Source organism: Nyctereutes procyonoides, unplaced genomic scaffold (genome assembly GCF_905146905.1).
Source record: "Nyctereutes procyonoides isolate TBG_1078 unplaced genomic scaffold, NYPRO_anot_genome, whole genome shotgun sequence".
Classification (NCBI taxonomy): domain Eukaryota; kingdom Metazoa; phylum Chordata; class Mammalia; order Carnivora; family Canidae; genus Nyctereutes; species Nyctereutes procyonoides.
In genome coordinates this window covers 45,451,250-45,472,159 of record NW_026575140.1, presented here as the reverse complement: position 1 = coordinate 45,472,159, position 20,910 = coordinate 45,451,250, and the positions used below count along the sequence as shown (strand labels likewise).

General features: G+C 41.0%; 1 protein-coding gene across 3 annotated transcripts in view; it reads right to left on the bottom strand.

Moving 5' to 3' along the window:
- Positions 1–20,910, bottom strand: part of PDE4B (phosphodiesterase 4B) — a 346,024-nt gene that overhangs the window by 37,717 nt on the left and 287,397 nt on the right. Inside the window, exons 1-2 of one of the 3 annotated variants that reach the window (XM_055306685.1) lie at positions 2,398–2,520; positions 2,001–2,113 (exon numbers count right to left, since the gene is read on the bottom strand). In XM_055306685.1, the coding sequence (XP_055162660.1) occupies positions 2,001–2,113; positions 2,398–2,434 (150 nt within the window). In that variant the 5' untranslated portion in view covers positions 2,435–2,520. Of the gene's footprint in view, positions 1–2,000; positions 2,154–2,397; positions 2,521–20,910 lie in introns of those variants that run through there. The other 2 variants (XM_055306684.1, XM_055306686.1) reach the window with 2 other exon arrangements.

Sequence of the window (20,910 nt, the reverse complement as noted above, 5' to 3'; positions counted from 1 at the left end):
CTGGATAATTGCTTTGCCCTACAACCTTTCCACCGCAGATGTAGAAAATAGGTACATGCCTTCTACGTAAGCTAACTATGCCAGCATTAAGGTTTAGCCCTTTCCTTGGGGTTAGCTCTATTCGACTTTCATTGCTTCCTGCACAGGACACCATAAAGGAGGAGCGGAAGCCCGAAGTGATTGGCATTCTTACCAGGTCCTACACAGTCCTTGGTCTCAGAGCCTTAATGACCCTTACACGGAATGTGAAACATTTTTTAAAATAAATTTGCAAAACAGACAATGTGTCATTTCAGCAGTCCAAATCCAAACCTTGTTAGAATCTATGAGGCATCAACAATCAAAATGAAAAATAATGACAATTTGCAGTTTTTCAATGAGTATTATTTTTCTCCCCTGGAGTTAGTTGGCTTTCTCTTAGCAACTCAAGAAGAAAGTTCAGCATGTCTTTTATGGTGAAACCTGCTGAAAAACTACCTCAGATATTGGATCTACAACTCGTATGGGTATCAATGCTCACAGCACACAGTAAATAGAGGATCTGTTAATGCTCCAAAGTAGGCTAAAGCATGTGCGCAAATCTTTCTACTTGGAATCCAGTGTGGATTGGAGAAGTTACGCAGTTAAGCCCTCCTCATAGGGAAGCAGTTGGTTGAGATTTGCAACAGCCTGGAAAATCCCAGATTTTGGCTCTCATTTAAGAACTTCAGAAAAACGTCAGTCAGTAGTTAAATCTCAAAAGTTTTTTTTTTTTCCAACTTGAATCTAAACTAAAATTTGGGAAAGAGGCTTACTTCATTTTTTGCCCTTTCATTAACCAATAAACAATAGTAAAAAGAGTCCATTCTCCCCCCACCCCAGCCCCCTTCAAAACCTCTAAGGACTCAATGCTCCCTCTGCTCAGACCCTTTGAACAGGAGCCAGTAAGCCTTGATCGGAAGGTGCTACTTTTAACCCTAGTAAAGAGGGAGTAGGGACACACATTCCCTAGCGAACCTCAGGGCTGGAAAGGGCATGTTGGCAGGTGTGGAGCAAAGCTCTTCCCGGACCCAGAACCTTAAGACAGTAAGACAATACCTAAGGCTAGGATGGTTGGGGGTTTTCCATTAAAAACAACAGCAGTAAGTATACACACACACATCATATATATTTATAAAGTTAGCATTCTCCAAGTTGGGGGTGGAGACAAACAAAAAGCAGCAACTCTCACTACATAAATTAGCACTCTAAATCCAGCTGTTAATCAAACAAATGATATAATGATAGATAATTAAAACCCTTCCACATTAAGTTTTGTCTGGGAATCGTAAACAAAACTATTGTTTTGAAGTATGGTGGAACTTTTTTCAAGTAATTCTTCGAAAAGCAGCAAACTTTTAAAAAAAATAACTTTCTTTTGTTGGAGATAAAGTATATGTTGTTTCCTTTAAAAAAAAAATCTTGGGTCATGGCAGCATCACAAAAGAAATATTCGAAAATCCCAGAATGTCCTTCGGAGAAAAATTTCAGAATTTCTAAAGCTTCAGGGCTAACCATTCTCTCCACTGATATACTGAGGTCACGTTATTGTTCAAAAGATAATAATAACAATAGGTCTAACACCTGATTGCAATGCAACGTGTGGTCCATTTCACCCTATGAATTCATTCAGAGGCTATCTACCTGACAGTTGTCTTTAAAAAAAAAAAAGGACCTTTCAATTTTGCACAGTGATTCGTGAGCTTTAGAAGCACCTCTCCCCTTAGACATATTCTGAACTACATCAATTAACACGAGTTTGGTTTCTGGGAACGAAGGGGGGTTTAGCTTTTGCCCTAGCATCGAGGCACAAGCAGAGTGTGGCAGCCGGGGCCGGAATCCTCGGAGGCAGCCGTGCAAACCCGCGTCCCCGGCGGCGTCCTCGGATGCACCCGCGCTGCAGGCCGCGGCCGGGGCGCCCCGGGAAGCGCGGGGGGCGCCGCGGGGGGCGCGAGGCAGCCAGGCGCCCGCGGGCCTCTTACCTTGTTAGAAGCCATCTCACTGACGGAGCGGTAGGTCTGGATGGTCTCGAGCTGGTCTAGGCACCAGTCCAATTCCTCCAGCGTTTCCATTGCTAATTTTTGATAAGATTCTTCTGCAAACAAACACACGGGCATGTAGTTAGGCTGGAGCGGCTGCAGGCTGTCCATCGCCGCGGCCCCGCTGCCGCCGCAGACCCCGGAGCTACTGAAGGTCGCCCCGAGCTCCTTCATGATTCGCGCGCCGACTCCTGCCTTCCAGCTCCCTCCACCGGGAGAGCAAATCACCGCGGCGCTCCGCCTGCGACGGCTGGTGCCAGGGCTTCGCCGCCGCCGCCGCCGCCACCCCCAGCACCCGCCCCCCCCCCCCCCCCGCGGGGATGAGGTGTCCGCGATCTACCAAGAAACTTCCTCCGAGGAAGAAGGCGGGGAACCATCTCTCAGAGGCTCATCTGCATACATGTGTCCCAAAACTAAAGGCAGAAGCAGTGAGTTTTCTCAGGCTCTCTCTGCCTTAGTCATCCTGGGGCTCTTTAGGGTGCGTGATGTCATTTCTGAGCGTTTGCAGGCTAGAGGAGAAATGAGAAAAGCCTTTTCTCATTTTTGCTTTTCTTCTAAATGAAACGCAGGGGGGAAGACTGGGAGGGTGGCGCGGGGTGGGGGCCCTGACAGTCAACGTTGGGAGGCGAGGCAGTCAGCCACTCATTCCTGGGAATGTGCACACAGTGGAGTGACTTTTAATTCAGCAAACACCGACCCCCAGGAGCTGGAGGTGGTGGCTCTTCCTCCGCTCTCCTGACTCTCTCCCTTAAGGAAAGGCAAAATGAAGTTTCCCTGATAAGACTTGGGTCTGAGAATAATAGTGAAAGGGAATAGAAGGGAAGGGAGAAGAAATGGGTGGGAAATATCAGAAAGGGAGACGGAACATAAAGACTCCTAACTCTGGGAAACGAACTAGGGGTGGTGGAGGGGGAGGAGGGCGGGGGGTGGGGGTGAATGGGTGACGGGCACCGAGGGGGACACTTGACGGGATGAGCACTGGGTGTTATTCTGTATGTTGGCAAATCGAACACCAATAAAAATTAATTTATTAAAAAAAAAGACTTGGGTCTGAGAGAAACTGGAGTTTTTTACACGTTTATGGGCCACAGTAGGTAGGCAGCTCTTGTTATACTAAACAAAGCTAAAACTTCTCTTCTCCAACTGTCAGGATCACTGGGAAATTCTGAACCGGACTTTCAGGTGGAGCCAGATGGGGACACTGCAGAATTTCACTTTGATTAAAGTGGGGTGCTCTGGTTTGTGGTTACAGAACTCTATAGACTTTCTAGAAATGTTTCTTAATGGTCCATTCAAAAAATATTATTTTTAAGATCATTTTTTTTTTGCTGGGTGATAATAAAGTTCTTTCTGAATGGTCACAATATATCAATTCCATACTCAAACACTGAGGAGTCTGAACTAATACTCAGAAATATTGACTTAAGATCTCTATGCTAGTAAACTCTAAATTAACTTAATAGATAGATGCTGGATGAATTAACGGTGCTACAGATGGTTATAAAAAGTCAGACTCTCCTGCAACCATGACTGATTTTGAAAGAAACAACATTCATTAATTCTACCAATCTTTCTGGAATGCAAGCACATAATAGGCACTAATAAAATCAAAAGTCTTGTTTGGAATTCTCCTAGAGAGATTACATACATCCCTGTCAAATTTAGAATACATTTTTCCTATGTTCATACAGAAGTCTGAAGGAGACCACATACCCTTTTATCATTATTTGAAATTTTGTGTGTGTGGCACTCATACTTGAACCCGAAGAAAAGAGAATAAGCACAACAGACTCTAAGAGACTGAGATCACTTGACCACAGATGCACATTTCAAAGAATAGATGTTTTATGTATTCCTCGAATATGCATACACCTCAGGGTAGCTTGGGGTTAACATTCAATATCCTGTATGTCATACTTAAAAAGCCCCAAAACCGCTAGAGGTGTCTTCCTCTATTTTTTTCACACTCCTCAACAATGTGCAGACAAGAACTGAGGTGTTTAGAGTAAAACTCATTTCAAGCCAGACTTACACATATCTTCTCCTTTCCTCCTCAGTTTTGCTCAGTTGCCTCAACTTGCGGAATCTCCTCACCCCCTAGTGTGTCCAAAACACTCTCTTATTTCCTCTAGTTCCCTCCAGAGGAGCACTTCTTCCAAGGAAGCTTTTCCTGAAGTGCCCAAACCTCTTCTATCCCATTCCCAGCCTCTCATCAAAGGAAAAGTCCCACTACTTCCCAACTACTTGGACTTTACCACCTTGCTGTCCATATCACCCTGTGGTTCTCTGGTACCTGGGATGCTCAGGGCTTTTGAATTGGTTGATATGCAAAATGACTGTAAGATCATCTATCACAGTTCTCCTTCTTGGAGAGGGAAAAAAAGGGATCCAATTTCCACTCAGGGTTGACAAAAGAACTACAATAATTATAGCAGCAGAAGCACTAGAAAGAGGGAGGACTTTTCAAAAATCCACAATTAAGGGTTACCTGCCCAGCTCATTCCCGGTCTGTGACCCAGAACAAGGACACGTGAGCTCCTAGAATTAGTATAGTAGTGATTTGCCAGTGACCAGCCAGTGAATGTGACAGGCCCTTCCTCTCCACTGCCCTTTCTTATTCTGGTCAGCTACAATATTCTTTAATTCAAAGTTTTTTGAAGTTAATGTGGAAGTTAATGACGATTTGTTCCTTTTCAGATTCTTGATCTATAGTCAAGACTTTGTGTCCCATTTTAGACCCTTCTTATCACAGAGACTAAAGTGGGAGGCACAGATGTCAGAGTGGGCTGAGTATATGGGCATCAAACCCCTGCTACTTCTGGGTAGTACAGCCAAAAGAAAGGACGGATGCTGCTCAGGAACTTCCTGGCTCCAGCACCAGCGCCAGATCTGGTACCTACCAGATACTCAGTAAATACGCAGAGGAATGGAGACCAAAGTGCCTGCCCAAGTAGCCTGCAAATACTTGGATATCTAGAGGCTGAATGGTGCATCTGTAGTAGTGTGGCTAGCGCACCAGTTCTGGAGTGAGACTCAAGCATTTTGAGTTTCTCTTCTACTGCTTACTGTGTGATGCCCGACCTCAACTTCCTACATCTTAAAATAAGGATAAGAATACTTATCTCATGAAGTTATAAAGGGACTAGAGAGAAAGCATTAAAGCTTCTGGTATGGTAGCCAGTTCTCAGTAGATGATCAATCCAGAGAAGCATAACTCTTAATAGTAATCAAAGTAACCCAGGGCCTGGAATTTGGGAGTAGTGAGGGATAGGAAGGGAGATAGAGGACTTGTGTAGTCCACAAAGGGTGGAGCTACATAATTCGTGGGGTCCAGTGCAAAATGAAAATGCAGGGCCTCTTATTCAAACAGCAGGAAAAGTGCTGTTGAAAGTAGTAAAGTATGAAACTCTCTTTTTTTTTCTTCTGGAATCTCTCTCTCTCTCTCTCTCTCAACCTGTCATACTGGTATTTTTTGGGTTTTGTCTAAGCTTTTTATTTTAGGATAGCTCTAGATTTACAGAAAAGCTGAAAAGCTAATATAGAGAATTCCTAGATAACCCATGTTTAGGTTTCCCTATTGTTGACATCTTACATTATTATGACACATTTATCACAATTCATCAATGGCATGGTGTTTTATTTACTCTCTAATACTGTGTTCCCTCAGGCATAAGGATATCACAAGGAGAGTGCAGACCCTCACAGGACCCCAGCCCCTACATCCGGTGACTGAGGGCAATACACAGTTCACATGTTACAAGGCTACCCTTATCTGCCAGCTGCCAAACTCATCTCCTGTACCCCAGCCAGGGCCAGGCTCTGGGGAAGTCAGACATTTCCCTTCCTCACCGTACCGATGCACCACTCCACAGCAGATAGGTGGCCCCTAAGGATGCCACAAGTTTGGCATGGGGCATACTAGACACCCAGATCAGAGGTGGACAAGAGGCTCACTCCCACCAAGACATGTCCTGGTCTACCATGGTACTGCCATGCCAGCCCAGGCTAAGAATGGCTGCGACCATGCCCCATCTGAAACTTTGCAAGGCACACATGCCCAACTCAGATCCTTTCTGCACCTGCACCCTGAGGCCCCTCTGGGAATGGATGGCAAGGATGAGGGATGCTGGATGAGTTCTAGGGTGCCAGGGATCAAGGAAATGGGTGGCTGATAACATGTCCAGGGGAGGCAGGCAAGTGGCAGGAAAAAGGTGGGACAGCCTAAGAACCAAGGCTCCAAGCCACTGGAGTAAGTATATTCTATTTTACCCTCAGATTTCACTTACAAAACATAAGATCAAAGATAAAATTATTATAAGTTTCAAGATATCAACTATGGGGCCCTGCTGGATATGGGCACTATGCATCTTGCACAGGTTGCATGACCATGAAGCTGGTCATTTCCTGTCTTACAAAAAAAATGGCTCTGAGAATGAACAATGCTTAATATCACAGAAGTAAGTCTCAAGGGGATGGGAGCAAGTGATGGGACCATGTATGGTCATGGGATTGACCCTATTTATCACAAATTTCCAGAGGGACAGGGAAAACCAAACTCCCATGTGTTCTTCTCTCTAACAAGAGTGGCAAAGAGAGATTTACTTCCTCTTGTAGGTCTGGTAGGAATCGCATTTGACCCTGATAAACAGGAAGAAAGAATGGATAAATAATTATAGTTAATATTAATCTGATAATAATATGTGGCATTCATAAATCCCTCTCCTCAAAGGAGCTCCAAGGACACTACTCATTTATCCTTGCAACATCTCTGTGGTAGCCACAGGTATGAAGAAGAGGTATGATTATCTCTAATTTACCTTAAGGCACAAGCCAAGAAGTCAGAGGTTAAATTACTGGAGCAGGATTCCTGGCAAGACCATATCTTGGTCTCTTAACTAAAGGATTCAGCTCCACACTGAAAATGCACGAATCCCTGAAAATGCTGATTTAGGGTGGCATCTTCCCCTTGGGTATTTTCTGTTTAAAATTGTGTAATTGCTTTCTTAAATGTTGTCACCTTCTGGAGTCTCCTCTTCCCTTTTCTGATGTATCTAACGCGCAAGGAGACTGTGTGGTATTTACTCAGAAGACCTGGTGTGGCTCTGGTCCTTCATCTTGCTTCAGTTGGCTGACCTAATGCAAGTTACTTAAGTGTGCTGAGACTGTTACTTTATCTGGAAAGTGAGGGTTAAGAAGAAAACTTACCCTATTCTCAGAGGGAAGGTAAAATAGGAGAATGTCCACAAAACCAGACTGTCAACCTTTAAGTATTGTGCACATTTTGTAAATATCACATTTATTATTACAGATGGGATATAGATACATTAGAGAAAATTACAGAGAGGCAAACATTTGAAATGATAAAAATGTCACGTTTTTACTAAGATCATTATTAATCCTTTTGTGCGTATCTGTTCATGTATGTGTGTGGAGATCATACTATACAAACTGTTGAGTTACACTTGTTTTAATGGTTTTCCAATTCAACTAATACTTAGCCCACATTCCAATTTCCCCAGGTTTTTTTCTACACAAGTCCAGTAGAAATGTGGTGTGTGTGTGTGTGTGTGTGTGTGTGTGTGTGTGTGTAGAGAAAGAGAGAGAGAGAGGTGTTGGGAAGGACAGACTCAGAGATGGGAAGGGAAAGGGTAATGAGAAATCTCAGCCTGGCCACAAAGAGCTAACTCCTCATAGCTGGAAAACATGGAAATAGATTTTAGCAGTAAGGAAGTCAGTGACCCAGCTGGTAACAGACCTCAGGTATCCTAAGAGTTGGCCTCACACTCAGTGCAGGGAAGTGTTATTATGCAACTGATCTCTGGGTAAAGTGGAGACAGAGGCCATTTACACACCTATATCATTTAAATTTTGAAGCCCTGAGTATCATAACTCTTTTTTTTAAAATTTCTATTTATTTATGATAGTCACACACACACAGAGAGAGAGAGAGAGAGAGAGGCAGAGACACAGGCAGAGGGAGAAGCAGGCTCCATGCACCGGGAGCCCAGCGTGGAATTCGATCCCGGGTATCCAGGATCGCTCCCTGGGCCAAAGGCAGGCGCCAAAGCACTGCGCCACCCAGGGATCCCTCATAACTCTTAATACAGATGAGAATTTAGCAAAAGAGAGCATCACATTATAGCCCAAATATAAATTTTCTACAAATAATATCTCAATCCAATTTTTTATTGAGGTATGACTGACATACAAAAGAGCTGTGCATATTTAATATGTACATCCTGATGAATTTGACGATAAGCATACACTTGTGAAACTGTCACCATAAACAACGTCATAAACTTAACCATCACCTCTAAAAGTTTTCTTCCTCCCTCTGTGGGTACGGGGGTGTGCATGTGTGTTAGAATATTTAACATAAGATCTACCCTCTTAACCAATTTTTAAGTAAATGATATATTATTGTTAACTATATGCACTATGCTATACAGTAGTCTTTAGGACTTACTCACTTTGCATATCTGAAACTATGTGCCTTCTGACCAACACCTTCTCAATGCCCATTCCCCTAGCCCTTGGCAACTACCATTCTACTCTCAGCTTTTATGTATTTTACAATTTTAGATTCCTGATATAAGGGATCATTCTAAATACAACTTTAAGATAGCTCCATATGTATCAGAAACATATCCATCAAGTCATTTCACTTTCTGCCCAAAGACAGCACATAGAAAAGAATATAAATAACCTTTTGTTTAGCTTTCTCATATAATTGGCCTCTTCCCAGTAGAAAAGGTGGTAGTTATTTTCAAGGTTATGCAATAGTTAAATCAATCAGAACAACTGTCTCATGCAACAACAGGGATGAATCTAATAAATGTAAATGTCAAGCAAAAGAAACCAGATATTGCAAAGCACATACAAATGGGATTCAATTTATATAAAGTTCAAAAGAGGCAAAAATGAATCTAGGTTATCAAAAGTCAAGATACTAGTTACTGTGGAGAGCTAGTGACTGGAAGGGACTTAAGGGGGGGCTTCTACAGGCGCTGGTAATGGTCCATCTCTTGCTCTGACTACTGGTTACATGACTTTAAAAAGCAAAGAATAGGATTTCTAAAAAAACACACATTTCCTTTCCTTTTGTTGAACTATAGAATGAGTCGCAACAGAATTTGAATAAATCTAACACAGCTGAAAAACAGCACCCCCCCAATATGCTAATTTACATTGCATAGACCAGAATGCTCCTACTAACTCAATAGTCAGTGGAACACATTGGAGTCTGATCCAGACATTTATAAATCCTGATGGTGCCGTTCATTTCCTGGCAGTGTAATCTTAGACAAGCTGAGTAGACTAACTATCTATGTCTCTGTTTCTTTACCTGTGAAACAGGAAGACAGCATAAACTAGCTGTGAGAATTAAGGGAAGCAACCCATGCCAAGTGTTTGGTACAGCACCTTACATATGTCAGGAACTTTTTTATTGCCTGCCCCCATCCCCAACCTTATCCCTATTCCTGGTCACTTTCCTGAAGGTAGATTGCCACATATTTCATAGCTGAGCTGGGTGGAGTTTTGGTCTGGAGAAGAGTACATGTAAGTGACCATGAAATCCTAAATTGTCCCTCCCACGGTGTGACCTCAGATAGGAACTGCTTCTTGGTTAGGTTAGAGTTTATTGATGTTCACTTCTAAAATATAGACCTGGCCTGATATATTATTCTGCTTTCACCAAATCCTGACTGACACACCAGATCAGTGGACCTTCAGAAGCAGAGAACTATACAAGAGAGCTGTTTGTTCATTTATTCATTCCACAAAAATACATCGAGTATTTAGTATAAGCCAAGCCTGATGCTCAATGCTGGGTGTTACAGTAATGAACAAGACATAGTCCCCCTGCATTGAATGATCATATAAGAAACACCTTTCCCATTCTCCAGAATTACCCCTCTGTGAAGCGGGGTGACTTAGCAGCTTCATCCCCTTCCCTGCCCCCTGTCCCAAATTTATACATTATCTTTGTGAAAATTAGAAAAATGTGCCTTCTCTTGGCAGACATTGCCCTTGGGCAGAAAGGTTGGGAAGTGACGCATGGGCTGAAATTCAGCTCTTCTCATCACCTGGCTGAGTACCTTTGATCAGTACCCAAACTACACAATGACCTTATGCAATGGCCCAGTGGCACAAACTAGCAGGAAGCTTTCTCCCACATGACTGGGAGTGCTCTGTGAAAGCAGAGCACAGAACACAGAGTCACAGCAAAATCCACACTTTAACCTCAAAATAAAGCAAACCCTTGACATTCAAAGTATCCCAAGACCTTTCCTAGCTCTTAATTTGTGAATACCATAATAACTGAAATGGCATTAAATAGGCCTCTATAAAATAGCTTAAAATTTAATTTAATAGACTAATTATTACCTTTAAATACAGTTTTTGTTTTTGTAGACAAAGCTTCTAAAGCAAGCGCCCCGCAGGGGAAAAAGTATTAAAGAAGTCCTTCATCAGGAAAACTAAGAAACCACTCTTCTGATCCTTGGAGGTGAGAAGTGTGTATTAATTGGATTCTCTGTATTCGGCCTATGACTCTAGCTTTACCCACAAGCTTCTAACCCTGTAGATGTCCGCTCTAGGTTCTTCGCACCGCACCTCGAAGTTAGCAGGCTTATTTCATTCCTCCGTTGCTCCTCACAACGCAATAAGTATTTGTTAAAATGCAAAATAGTTGCATACATATGGAAATCAGCCTCTCTTTATTTCAAGGTGTTAAGTTGTGGCTACTGGTCTATTTATTTAGTGGTCTTGGTTATGATTTTTTTCCCCTTATATTAGCAATACTTTTCTTTTAATTGAAAGTTCTTATGTCCAAAGGTATTTATTTTCTTTCGATGCATTTCTGGTAAATGAAATGTACCTGTGTTAGAGTGCAACATTTCAAGAAGGCATGCTGCTTTAACCTCGAGTAAAACATTCTTAGAACAAATCACAGAAACTGGAAGACATTTATACATTCTGTAACATAGTTCTTTCAAAGGCAGTTTGTAAGCCCTACGTGGCCTTTCTCTAGGCAGGACTTTGTCAATGTGTCTCTATAAATATGGAACTTTGCAATTGCATATGACAGGGACTTCGCTGTGGGTGGATTCACAGAAGAGGTTCACTGCCCTCAAGAGAAATAACAGTGAAAAGTAGGTCATTTTGATGTCGATTTCTTTAGCAAACTCTTCTAAGACTAGAACTTAAAAAACCTCCAATCCAACTAGCTTTTGTAGTTAGTAGTTAGTTTAGTAACTTGACAGTTTACCAAGTACTTTCATTTGCAAATCTTAGTTTTTCCTTGAAATATAAATCCCATGAGATAGAAATTATTATTACATATTATTAAACACTTTCTATTATGCATGTGAGGAAATTGAGGCTTGTTGGTGTTTAATGATTTGCTCAAAGTTATCCAATGACAGAGAGAGATAAGATGAGAGATTGGGAGGAAGGAGGGAGGTAGTGGGAAGGGGGACAGCCAGCAGGGAGGGAGAGAACCTAATTTCTCTGATTTTAAATTCCATGGTAATTTTTACTAAGCTATGGGCCCTATTATAAACAAATGGTCCACCTTCTTCTTTCACCCAGGTGGGCTTAGACAGAGCAAAACTATGTTTTTCATGAGCCAGCCTCAAGCTCTATTCCCTTCTACCCTACTTCCCCCTTTCCAATGGCCTTCCCCTTACAGAAACCTGCTCTTCAGAAGGACTCTGACTTTAGCATTTACTTCCTAATGGGAATCTGTACTTATCTAGGCAATAGCTCGCACCATCAATGTGAAAGAGTACTCAAGGAACTTCATTGTCCACCTGTATTAGTGTTAAAGAGCGGTGACACAAGAAAGTGATCAGAGGTGGAGGTAAGTTGCTATCCAAATATTTTTCTAATACATTAAATATATGCAAGAAATATTTATGAAGAAGATACAATGATGGTTAAATCTTAGTCTCTGGAACCCGATTGTCTGGGCTCATATTCCAGTATCACTACTTACTGTTACCTAGCATTGTATTATAATTTCTCTATGCCTCAGTTTCCTTGCCCATGTAATGAGAAAAATAATGGTAACTATATAGTAGATTGTAGTATTTAATTAGTAAGTAATGTAAAGGGTTTAGGACAGTACCTGCCTGGTGTGTTATAAGTACCAGATAAATATTGGCTATTGTTTGTTGAATATGATACAATAAATATTTGATGAGTTGATTTTTTAAAAATGTTTTGAGTATAATTGACACACAATGTTACATTAGTTTCAGGTGCACTACATAGTGATTCAACTTCTCTATACATTATGCTATGTTCACCGTGCTATGTTTACTGCTATGTTTACCATAAGTATAGCTACCATCTGTCACCATACAGTGCTGTTACAATATCATCCCTATATTCCCTATGCTATGCTTTTTATTCCTGCAACTTACTCATTCCAGAACCAGAAGCTTGCTATCTCCTACCTTCTTCACTCATTTTGCCCCTCCTCCTTGCCATCTCCTGAAACCATCATTTTATTCTCTGTATTTACAGGTCTGATTCTGGTTTTTGTTTGCTTGTTTATTCATTTGTTCTTTTAGATCCCACACATAGTGAAATCATATGGTATTTCTCTTTTTCTGTCTGACATATTTCACTTAGCATCATACTCTCTAGGTTCATCCATGTTGTTGCCAACAGCATGATTTCATCCTTTTTTATGGCAGTGTAATACACATACACACACATACATCTATGTATATATACACATACTACACACATATATACACACACATATACACTATATGTACATTATTATATAGGTATATCTATACACAAATATATATATATATATATATACACATAACACACACACACAGACCAACATATATACACACCATATTAATGGATAGATTTTTTTAGTGCATTTTATGTCTTAGGCTCAGCATGAATCTCTGAGGATATAGTGGTAAATTTTATAGACATTGTTTTTGTTTATTTGAAGCCCATATTCTAGCAGAAATAGACAATTACACAATAACTTATTTAATTAAAATTGGAAAAGGAGCTAGCAAGAAATGTAGATTGTCCTAAGAACTTGCCACAGGATACAGGGAACCCAAAAGTCTGAGGAAGAGTCTAGCGCAGGGATACCTTGGAGGGTTATGGGATTCAAAGGAATAAGAGTTTGTTACAGGGGCACCTGGATGGTTCAGTTGGTTGAATATCCAACTCTTGGTTTTGGCTCAGGTTGTGATCTCAGGGGTATGGGGTTGAGCCCTGCAAAGGCAAGGAGTCTGCTTGAGATTCTCTCCCTCTCCCCACCCCCACCCCCACCTTGGGCTTGCTCTCTCTCAAATAAATAAATAAAGTCTAAAAAAAAAGTAATTAGGTACAAAGAAGAAAGAGAGTGTTCTAGGCAGTAATAACAGCAGCTCTTATGGAACTGAGAGCAGTACCTGCAGCAGGAACACAGAGGAAAAGAGAAGTTTAGGTCAGGTCCTACAGAGCCAAGGAAGGTCAGGGAGAGGACTTTGAACTTTGTTCTGGAAGCAATGGGAAATCTTTTGGGAGCCTTATCAAAGGTGTGGCCTAGCCAAATTTGCATTTTAAGAAAGATCAATCTCCCTGCAATTTGGAGAGTAAATTTGAAGGCTGGAAGGAGGCAGCTAACTTGTATTTAAAAGCCCAGAGTCTGAGGGTAGACTAATAGTTTGATTTCTGACTCTGCCATTTAATTTATTAGCAGTGTGAACCTGGACAAGTTACTTCATTTCTGTAAGTCATGATTTCCTCATCTCTCCCATAGCACTGTACATCTTTCCCACCAGGTTTTATGAAGGGTAAATGAAGTAGCCACATCAAACCCCTTAGCTTGGTACCCAGCACCTAGTAAAGTATTCATGCCAGTTGCTGGTAGCATTACTATTGATTTTATTGCAGTTACCTACGCAGGAGCTGCTTGGTGGTGGCTAGAATTAATAGCAGTGGAGATGGAAACAGGTAAGTGGGTCTGAGATGCTTGGGTATTGAAATCAGGTGGCCTCTAGGAAAGTGGTCTTAGGCTAGTGCCCAGAAGTCCTAGTCACTTTGGCTTCTCAGGTCCAGAATGTGATTTTTTTCAGCGTGGTTTGATTTCATTCTGCTTATATGAGTCCAACTCACAAGAACATGTTGAAAAGAGACCAATCAATTTACAGAGTAATAATTTATGTTGACTTTTTCTGGTCATTCTACATTCCTTGACACGGGAGACCAATTTCTAATCCTAAATTTGTTCGGTAAGCATGAAATCAGAGCAGAGGAGTTAGCTGGATGATCAGACCGCTTTCTTCAAGATAGACTTAACTCCACTACTGAGATAGACTGTAGTGGTTTCTGCCCTATTTGAAGTGCCCATCCTGGCTTTATTCACCTGGCCAATTTTTACTTCTCTTTTAGGATTCAGTCTAGAGTTATCTCTTTGCAAAGCTTTCTAAATATTTTAAGATTGGATTAAGCTCCCTACCCTTTATTTCCAACTGACCATATTTCATTTCAATTATTTCTCTTGATTTATCATACCCATTAGATAACCTTCCTGAGAGTGGGCACCTGGGTGGCTCAGTGGTTGAGCGTCTGCCTTTGGCTCAGGTTGTGATCCTGGAGTCCTGGGATTGAGCCCTGCATCAGGCTCCTTCCAGAGAGCTTGCTTCTCCCTCTGCCTATGTCTCTGCCTCTCTCTCTGTGTGTCTCTCATGAATGAATAAAATCTTAAAAAAAAAAAAAAAAAAGATAACCTTCCTGAGAGAAGGGAACATATCTTTTTTTTTGCTTGATCTTTTATGCAGCACAGCATATATTATCTTGTAGAAGCTCAAAATATATTGTTTGCACTGCTGACCTATCCCATCAATGGAATATCGATGAACCAAAAGGAATGGGGCCTTTGCTACTTAACAGTATTGGAAAAACAATGTCAGGAATTCCTGTTCTCGGTTCTCTTTTTATTCATCATCAAACAAACCACTTTCTTTTTTTGTTGATGTATATTCAATGTTACCACAATTAATGGGCTCTCCATTTCTTTTGCCTTCATATCTTGATTAGATTCCTAGGTTGGCTAAATTTTTTTCTTTCAACTAGGCTCCAAGCCCAACATGGTGCTTGAACTCATGACCCTGAGATCAAGAGTTGCATGCTCTACCAACTGAACCGGCCAGGTGGCCCCTAGGCTGGCTTTTAATATGAGGGACATTGTGTCTGTCTAGGAGACTTCTGCAAAATCACATGCAGAATTTGTTATTTGACTCTCCCTGAAGAGCTGTATTTTAGGCACCTTACTGGAGATCTCTGTGCACCAGGTGATACTAGAATCCCAAATATTTTCACTGTTGTCATAAGAATGATACAAGTAAGTTCAGAGGCAACACAGATAGATCTTAAAGACATAGGGGGGAAAAAGAGATCAAGAGAGATTTGGAGGCCAGGTAAAAAAGAATGAGTGGAATTTTGAGAGATGAAAAAAAATAGGTAAGGCAATGAACAGCAAGAATAAAAGTATAAAATTAGAAACATGCCACACCATTTAATTCTGTTTGGGGAGATCAACCTTAACAGTTCTATTTGTCAAGAACACTGGGTTTTAGTAATGGGGTAGAGTAGAATAAATTTGCAAATTAGGGTGGTCAGAGCAATCTTAGAGAATTTTCTTATGCTAGACTAAGGTATTTGACTTGACTTGTCAGGCAATGAAGCGGTATTGAAAATTGTTCAACAGAAGAATGGTACACCCAAATTGATTTATAAATATCTAATACTGTTTTATAGTTGTGCAATGCTTTGCAGTTATAGATTTCTTTCATACATATACTCTCAATCTTCACCATACCTTATGAGAGGTATATTATTGTCTCTCTTTTATGGAGGAAGAGACTGATGTCCAGGGACTTTTAGTGTCTCATTCCAAATCCCGTAAGTGGTAAATGCAGAACCTAGAGACTTGAATCTAGGCTTTCTGACTTGAAGTGTAGTGTTCTTGCCTATATGAGATGAATTATTGATTTGATAGCAGTAAATTATAAGGATTATAGGAGGGAGTAAAGAATAAGCACTTGATAAATTATTAATATTAGGAATCATTACTTGCAGGAAAAATTAGGACTTAAGAAGAAATGGGATCCCAAACTAGGGTGTTATCAGAGGGAGTAGAAGGATTATTTATACCTTACCTTTATTTTTACCTATAATATGAAAGTTGTCAAAGGAATTTCAAGGAAAGAGAGTGGAAGAGTAGAGGCAAAGGTTTTTGTCATTAGGAGTAAACATGGTAGGTGGGGAACAGAAGAGAGCTAGAAATTTTCCTTCCTCTCCAAATATTATTGGCCAAATCTCTTTCAGCTACCTGTAGGAAAGCCCCATTCATCTGGTGCTCTCCTGGGTGATGTCTCAGATCACCTTCATCACAGGATTTTGGGGACTTCACCATGTGAGAATGGCAATGCATTTGACAGTCAAATGTTGCAAAGAGCAGAAAGTCTGCTACAAACAGCGGTTTCTAGTTGACAAAGCACTTTCAAGTTTGCTCATTTTCTTTTGCAGACAAAGCCATAAAAGTTATCACCATATTTACAAATGAGGCTTTACCTTGAGGCTCATCAAGGTAAAGGGATTTGCTTTAGAATCTGGAATTTCTGCATTGTCCAATATGGTAGTTTCTAGTCATGTGTGGCTATTGAGCACTACACTGTGCCTAGTCAGTGTGCATGGGGAACATACACACTGGATTTCATAGACGTTGGGTGGAAAAAAAGTGATGCAAAATATCTCAATAAATTTTCATATTGGGTTACATGTTGAAGTTATAATACTTTAGATATTAAGTAAAGTACATTATTAAAGCTAATTGCATCTGTACGTAGAAAATTTAAAATTACTATAGAGCTTGCATTATATTTCTGAACATCACTGTTATAGATCATAGCCTAGAGCCAAGACCTGAACATCGCAACATTCACAAACCCACAGATGCTTGTCTTAAAAGAGATAGTAATGATAATGATCGTAGTTAATATTCATCAAGTACCAGTCACACCTTCTAAGCACTTTACATTCATGAAGTAGTTTTTCTTCATCAAAAATTTCATGACCTGAGTATTATTTAATATATAATGGATTGTTTTATTTTCCAGATGAGAAACACAGAAATTCAGTAACTTTCCCAAGGTCACAGATTTAGTTGAGCCAGAATTCAAACTTAGGCAGTCCACCTACAGTGCCATTAGGAATGCCTCAGGGCTGCCTCTATTTGTGGAGTCCCAGGGAAACATTTGGATGGGCTGCATTTTATTTTGACCTACCAGGAGTCAGGCAGTACATAAGAGACTTTGTGTATTATGTCTTTTAATTTTTGCAACAACCTCATTAAAAAGTTACTACTCCTATTTTATAGATGAGCAAACTGAGATTCAAGAGATCATGCAGTTTGCCCAAAGTTATACTAGACATGTGCTGGAACTCAGTCTCGAACCCAGCCTGGATCTGAAGTTGATGCTTGATCATTACGCTCGACTCCTGGGGGTAATTCCCAGACTAAACCTTGAAGTACTGACAGTCTCTCTCCAGGGTGGGCTCGGGCAATTTGTTCTTTTTAGAATTCGTCCAGACGACCCCCATTCTCAGCCAGGTTTGGTGATCACCAACCTATTGGAGTCTTCATTTTTGATGTGTTTTTTTCTCTTAAAGTTCTGTCACCTCAAACTCGCCTGGGATCTGATGAAAAACACTTTTTAAAAAGAAGGAAGGAAGGAAGGAAGGAAGGAAGGAAGGAAGGAAGGAAGAAGGAGGAGGGAGGGAGGAAGGAAGAAAGATGGAAGGAAGAGGAAGGAAGAGGAAGAAGAAAAGAAAGAAAGAAAGAAAAGAAAGAAAGGCCAAACAAAACCAAACAAAACCACATGAAGCCAAACCAAATGAAACAAATAAAAACAGTATTCCCCTCAGGCAGTCTCGGGTAGGGCTGACCGTTTATTTCAGCAGGGTCCCTGCTTCTTTTAAATCTGATCATACTACCCCCAAATGCAGGCTGCAATGATTTAATTAAACAGAGATAATCATAGACTTCAGAAATACAACAGCTGGTCCTCCTGAAGACATTCTTAGAAACATCTGAACAGCCCAGGGCTGTGTCTGAAACGAGAGGGGTGGGAATATGGGGAGTGCAGAGGTGGTGGGGTGAGAGGAAGGGACACGGAGATTTACAGGCTCTCCAGGTGATCTATGGAGTTCTGGATGGGAATGAAGACACAGAATGAATAAAGTCAAGCAACTCTCTTGTGGGCGGGGTTTGTGTGTGTGTGGTAAGAGAGCTCAATGGTATGATTTTTGCAGCCTTGTTTGCAGGTAGACATGCTGTTGTTTTATGTGACAGATTCAGAACTTCCAACTAGCATGCACTGAAATATAAAATTAGGTCCCAGGTTTCATGGTAACCTCATTTGACACAGTGGCAAACAAAAATTGCTTGGGAAGATAGACGTCAACCCTGTATGGCACAGCTAGCTTGGCTTCCTTCGGCCATTTTCTCCTGATCTAGCAGGACCTTGCTCTTGCCCTAATTTCCCCTGGTTTGTAAACGATGTTACTTAATTGAACTCAACTCCAGACTTTAGAAAAATAAAATTTTGTATTTCAGCAATGGTTTTCTTGGCATTTCTACCTCTGAAGAATTTCACTTAATTCTAACTTTTCCTTTCTATCTTTGAAAGTTGGTAGCTATAAGCTGTGCTTACTCTTTCTCTGCTTCTCCCTTTCTAATGCAGTGTCTGATGCAGTATAATGCAGTGTCTGTTTAACTGTGATTAAAGATTTCAGTGTTTGGTTTAAACCAATATTTACCAGTGAAATCCCGCCAACATAAATGTGCAGGCGAGGTAAAAAATATTGGCTTAAATCAATCTCCCCCTGAACACACACATACAGACAAGGACTGTAAATGTTTTGTGTGTTACTTCTGACATCCTGGCCTCTTTTCGTCAGCTTCACACATATATCAATTTAACACAGATTCAGAGCAGTCTTAAAACCGGCGTAATCTAGATCATAGGTACCAAGAGTGATTTTTAAAGAAATTGTTTCTCTAGTCGATGTTTTTGTCGTTTAATTTGTTTTGTTGTTTTTGTATGGTGGTTCTTCTGGCACTTACCACACATTGCCCTGTCATCTAGCTTAAAAAGTTTCCTTGAGTTATGAGAATTTGTATTATTCAAAATAGTAGTAAACAAGGGAATAATGATCTTTTAAAAAATAGATTCTACTACAAAGCTTATTGTGGAATCATACAATAGGCGTTTTGAGATTAAGTCAGTCTTGGTGAGCGATTGCTTTTATTTAGCAAAAATTTACTGAACTGAATTTATTCAGTGATTGAATTTATTGAATGAATGAATTACTGCTACACTTTGAATGAATTTCAAATAGTTGTAGTTTGGATTAGAAATTATTTTTCTGAAACTGAATAACCCAGGCAGCCAGCAGACAGAAGGCCCCAGCTGGCACCTGGCAGCCTCAGGAGACCTGGAGAGGGTGGAGAGCAAGTGAGTTTTACATGGCCAAGGCTCAGGACCAAGCCCTCAGTGAAAACTTTGAATTGCAGTTCCCATACCGCACTTCCTCTTAGGGAGGGAGGGCTGGGTCTGAGATGAGGAAGGCAGAATGACTCATCTACAAAAAAGGCCACTGAAATTTGCTAATGGCAAGCCCTGAGCAGTACCTGGCAAACAGCAGGCACGTAATAAGTACTTGCCTTATATACAGGCAAAATAAAATGCAATAAACTCCATAATATGTGGGGTTGAGTGGGGAATGTTCCAAACAGGATTTCAGGGCAAGAGCAATTCCATGTCTAGTAGTGATAAAATCTCTTTTGTTACTTTCTCCAACTCCAAATGCTCAAGAGCCTGTGCACCAAAAACTGAAGCACTATGGAAAGGATGGATAAGTCAGATATTGTATTAATTACAGCAATAATTAATTGAGAGTCTGCCTGAATGAAGTATCTTTGATCTTCAAAAGAACCTTGTGAGTTAGACTGCATTGTAACTGATATATAGAGGAACACAACAGGTGGGAAATGAATGGAGAGATGGGAGATGAATCTGGAAAGGTGGCCTGGCCATCTGGACTCAATGGTGGAACTCTGTGGGGAATACACAGAAGTAAAAGACATAGTCATGGCCATCCTCAAGAAATGTGCAGTCCAGGAGGAGAGCGGGGATACACAGACATAGAATGAAAACAGCAAGGGCACACCATGGGCTGTGCATTGGATCATTGGAGAAAAACTGCGAGCAGCAAAGGTTTGCTGTGCTATGAACGAACAGGTGCTTACTAAATGTTTGTGGAAGTGCACTGAACTTAATTAAGAGCCAGGGAAAGGTAATCATAGAAGGAAAGATGTGGAATCCATAATGAGATGCAAAGCAGCAGGAAGATGAGTTTTACTGAGCAAAGAATGTTGAAGAAAAATGGTTAGAGGGTCAGAGTGGGTCCAGTTATGAAGTGAAGCAGAGGAGTCTGGACTGCTGGAGACTCTTGAACAGAGGAGAGGCTTGAGGGAGGTTGGGATTTAAGACAATTAGGCCAGCAGGAATATGTCAGATGGTTCTCAATGGGAAGTAGCTAGAGTTAGGGACCCCAGGAAGACCCTAGGGCAGGGATTTTTTTTTAAGATTTTATTAATTCATGAGAGACACACAGAGAGAGGCAGAGACATAGGCAGAGGGAGAAGCAGGCTCCTGGTGGGGAGCTCGATGCAGGACTCAATTCCAGACCCCAGATCACTGAGCCAAAGGCAGACACTCAACCACTGAGCACAATAGGGTAAGGATTTAAGTTGAAA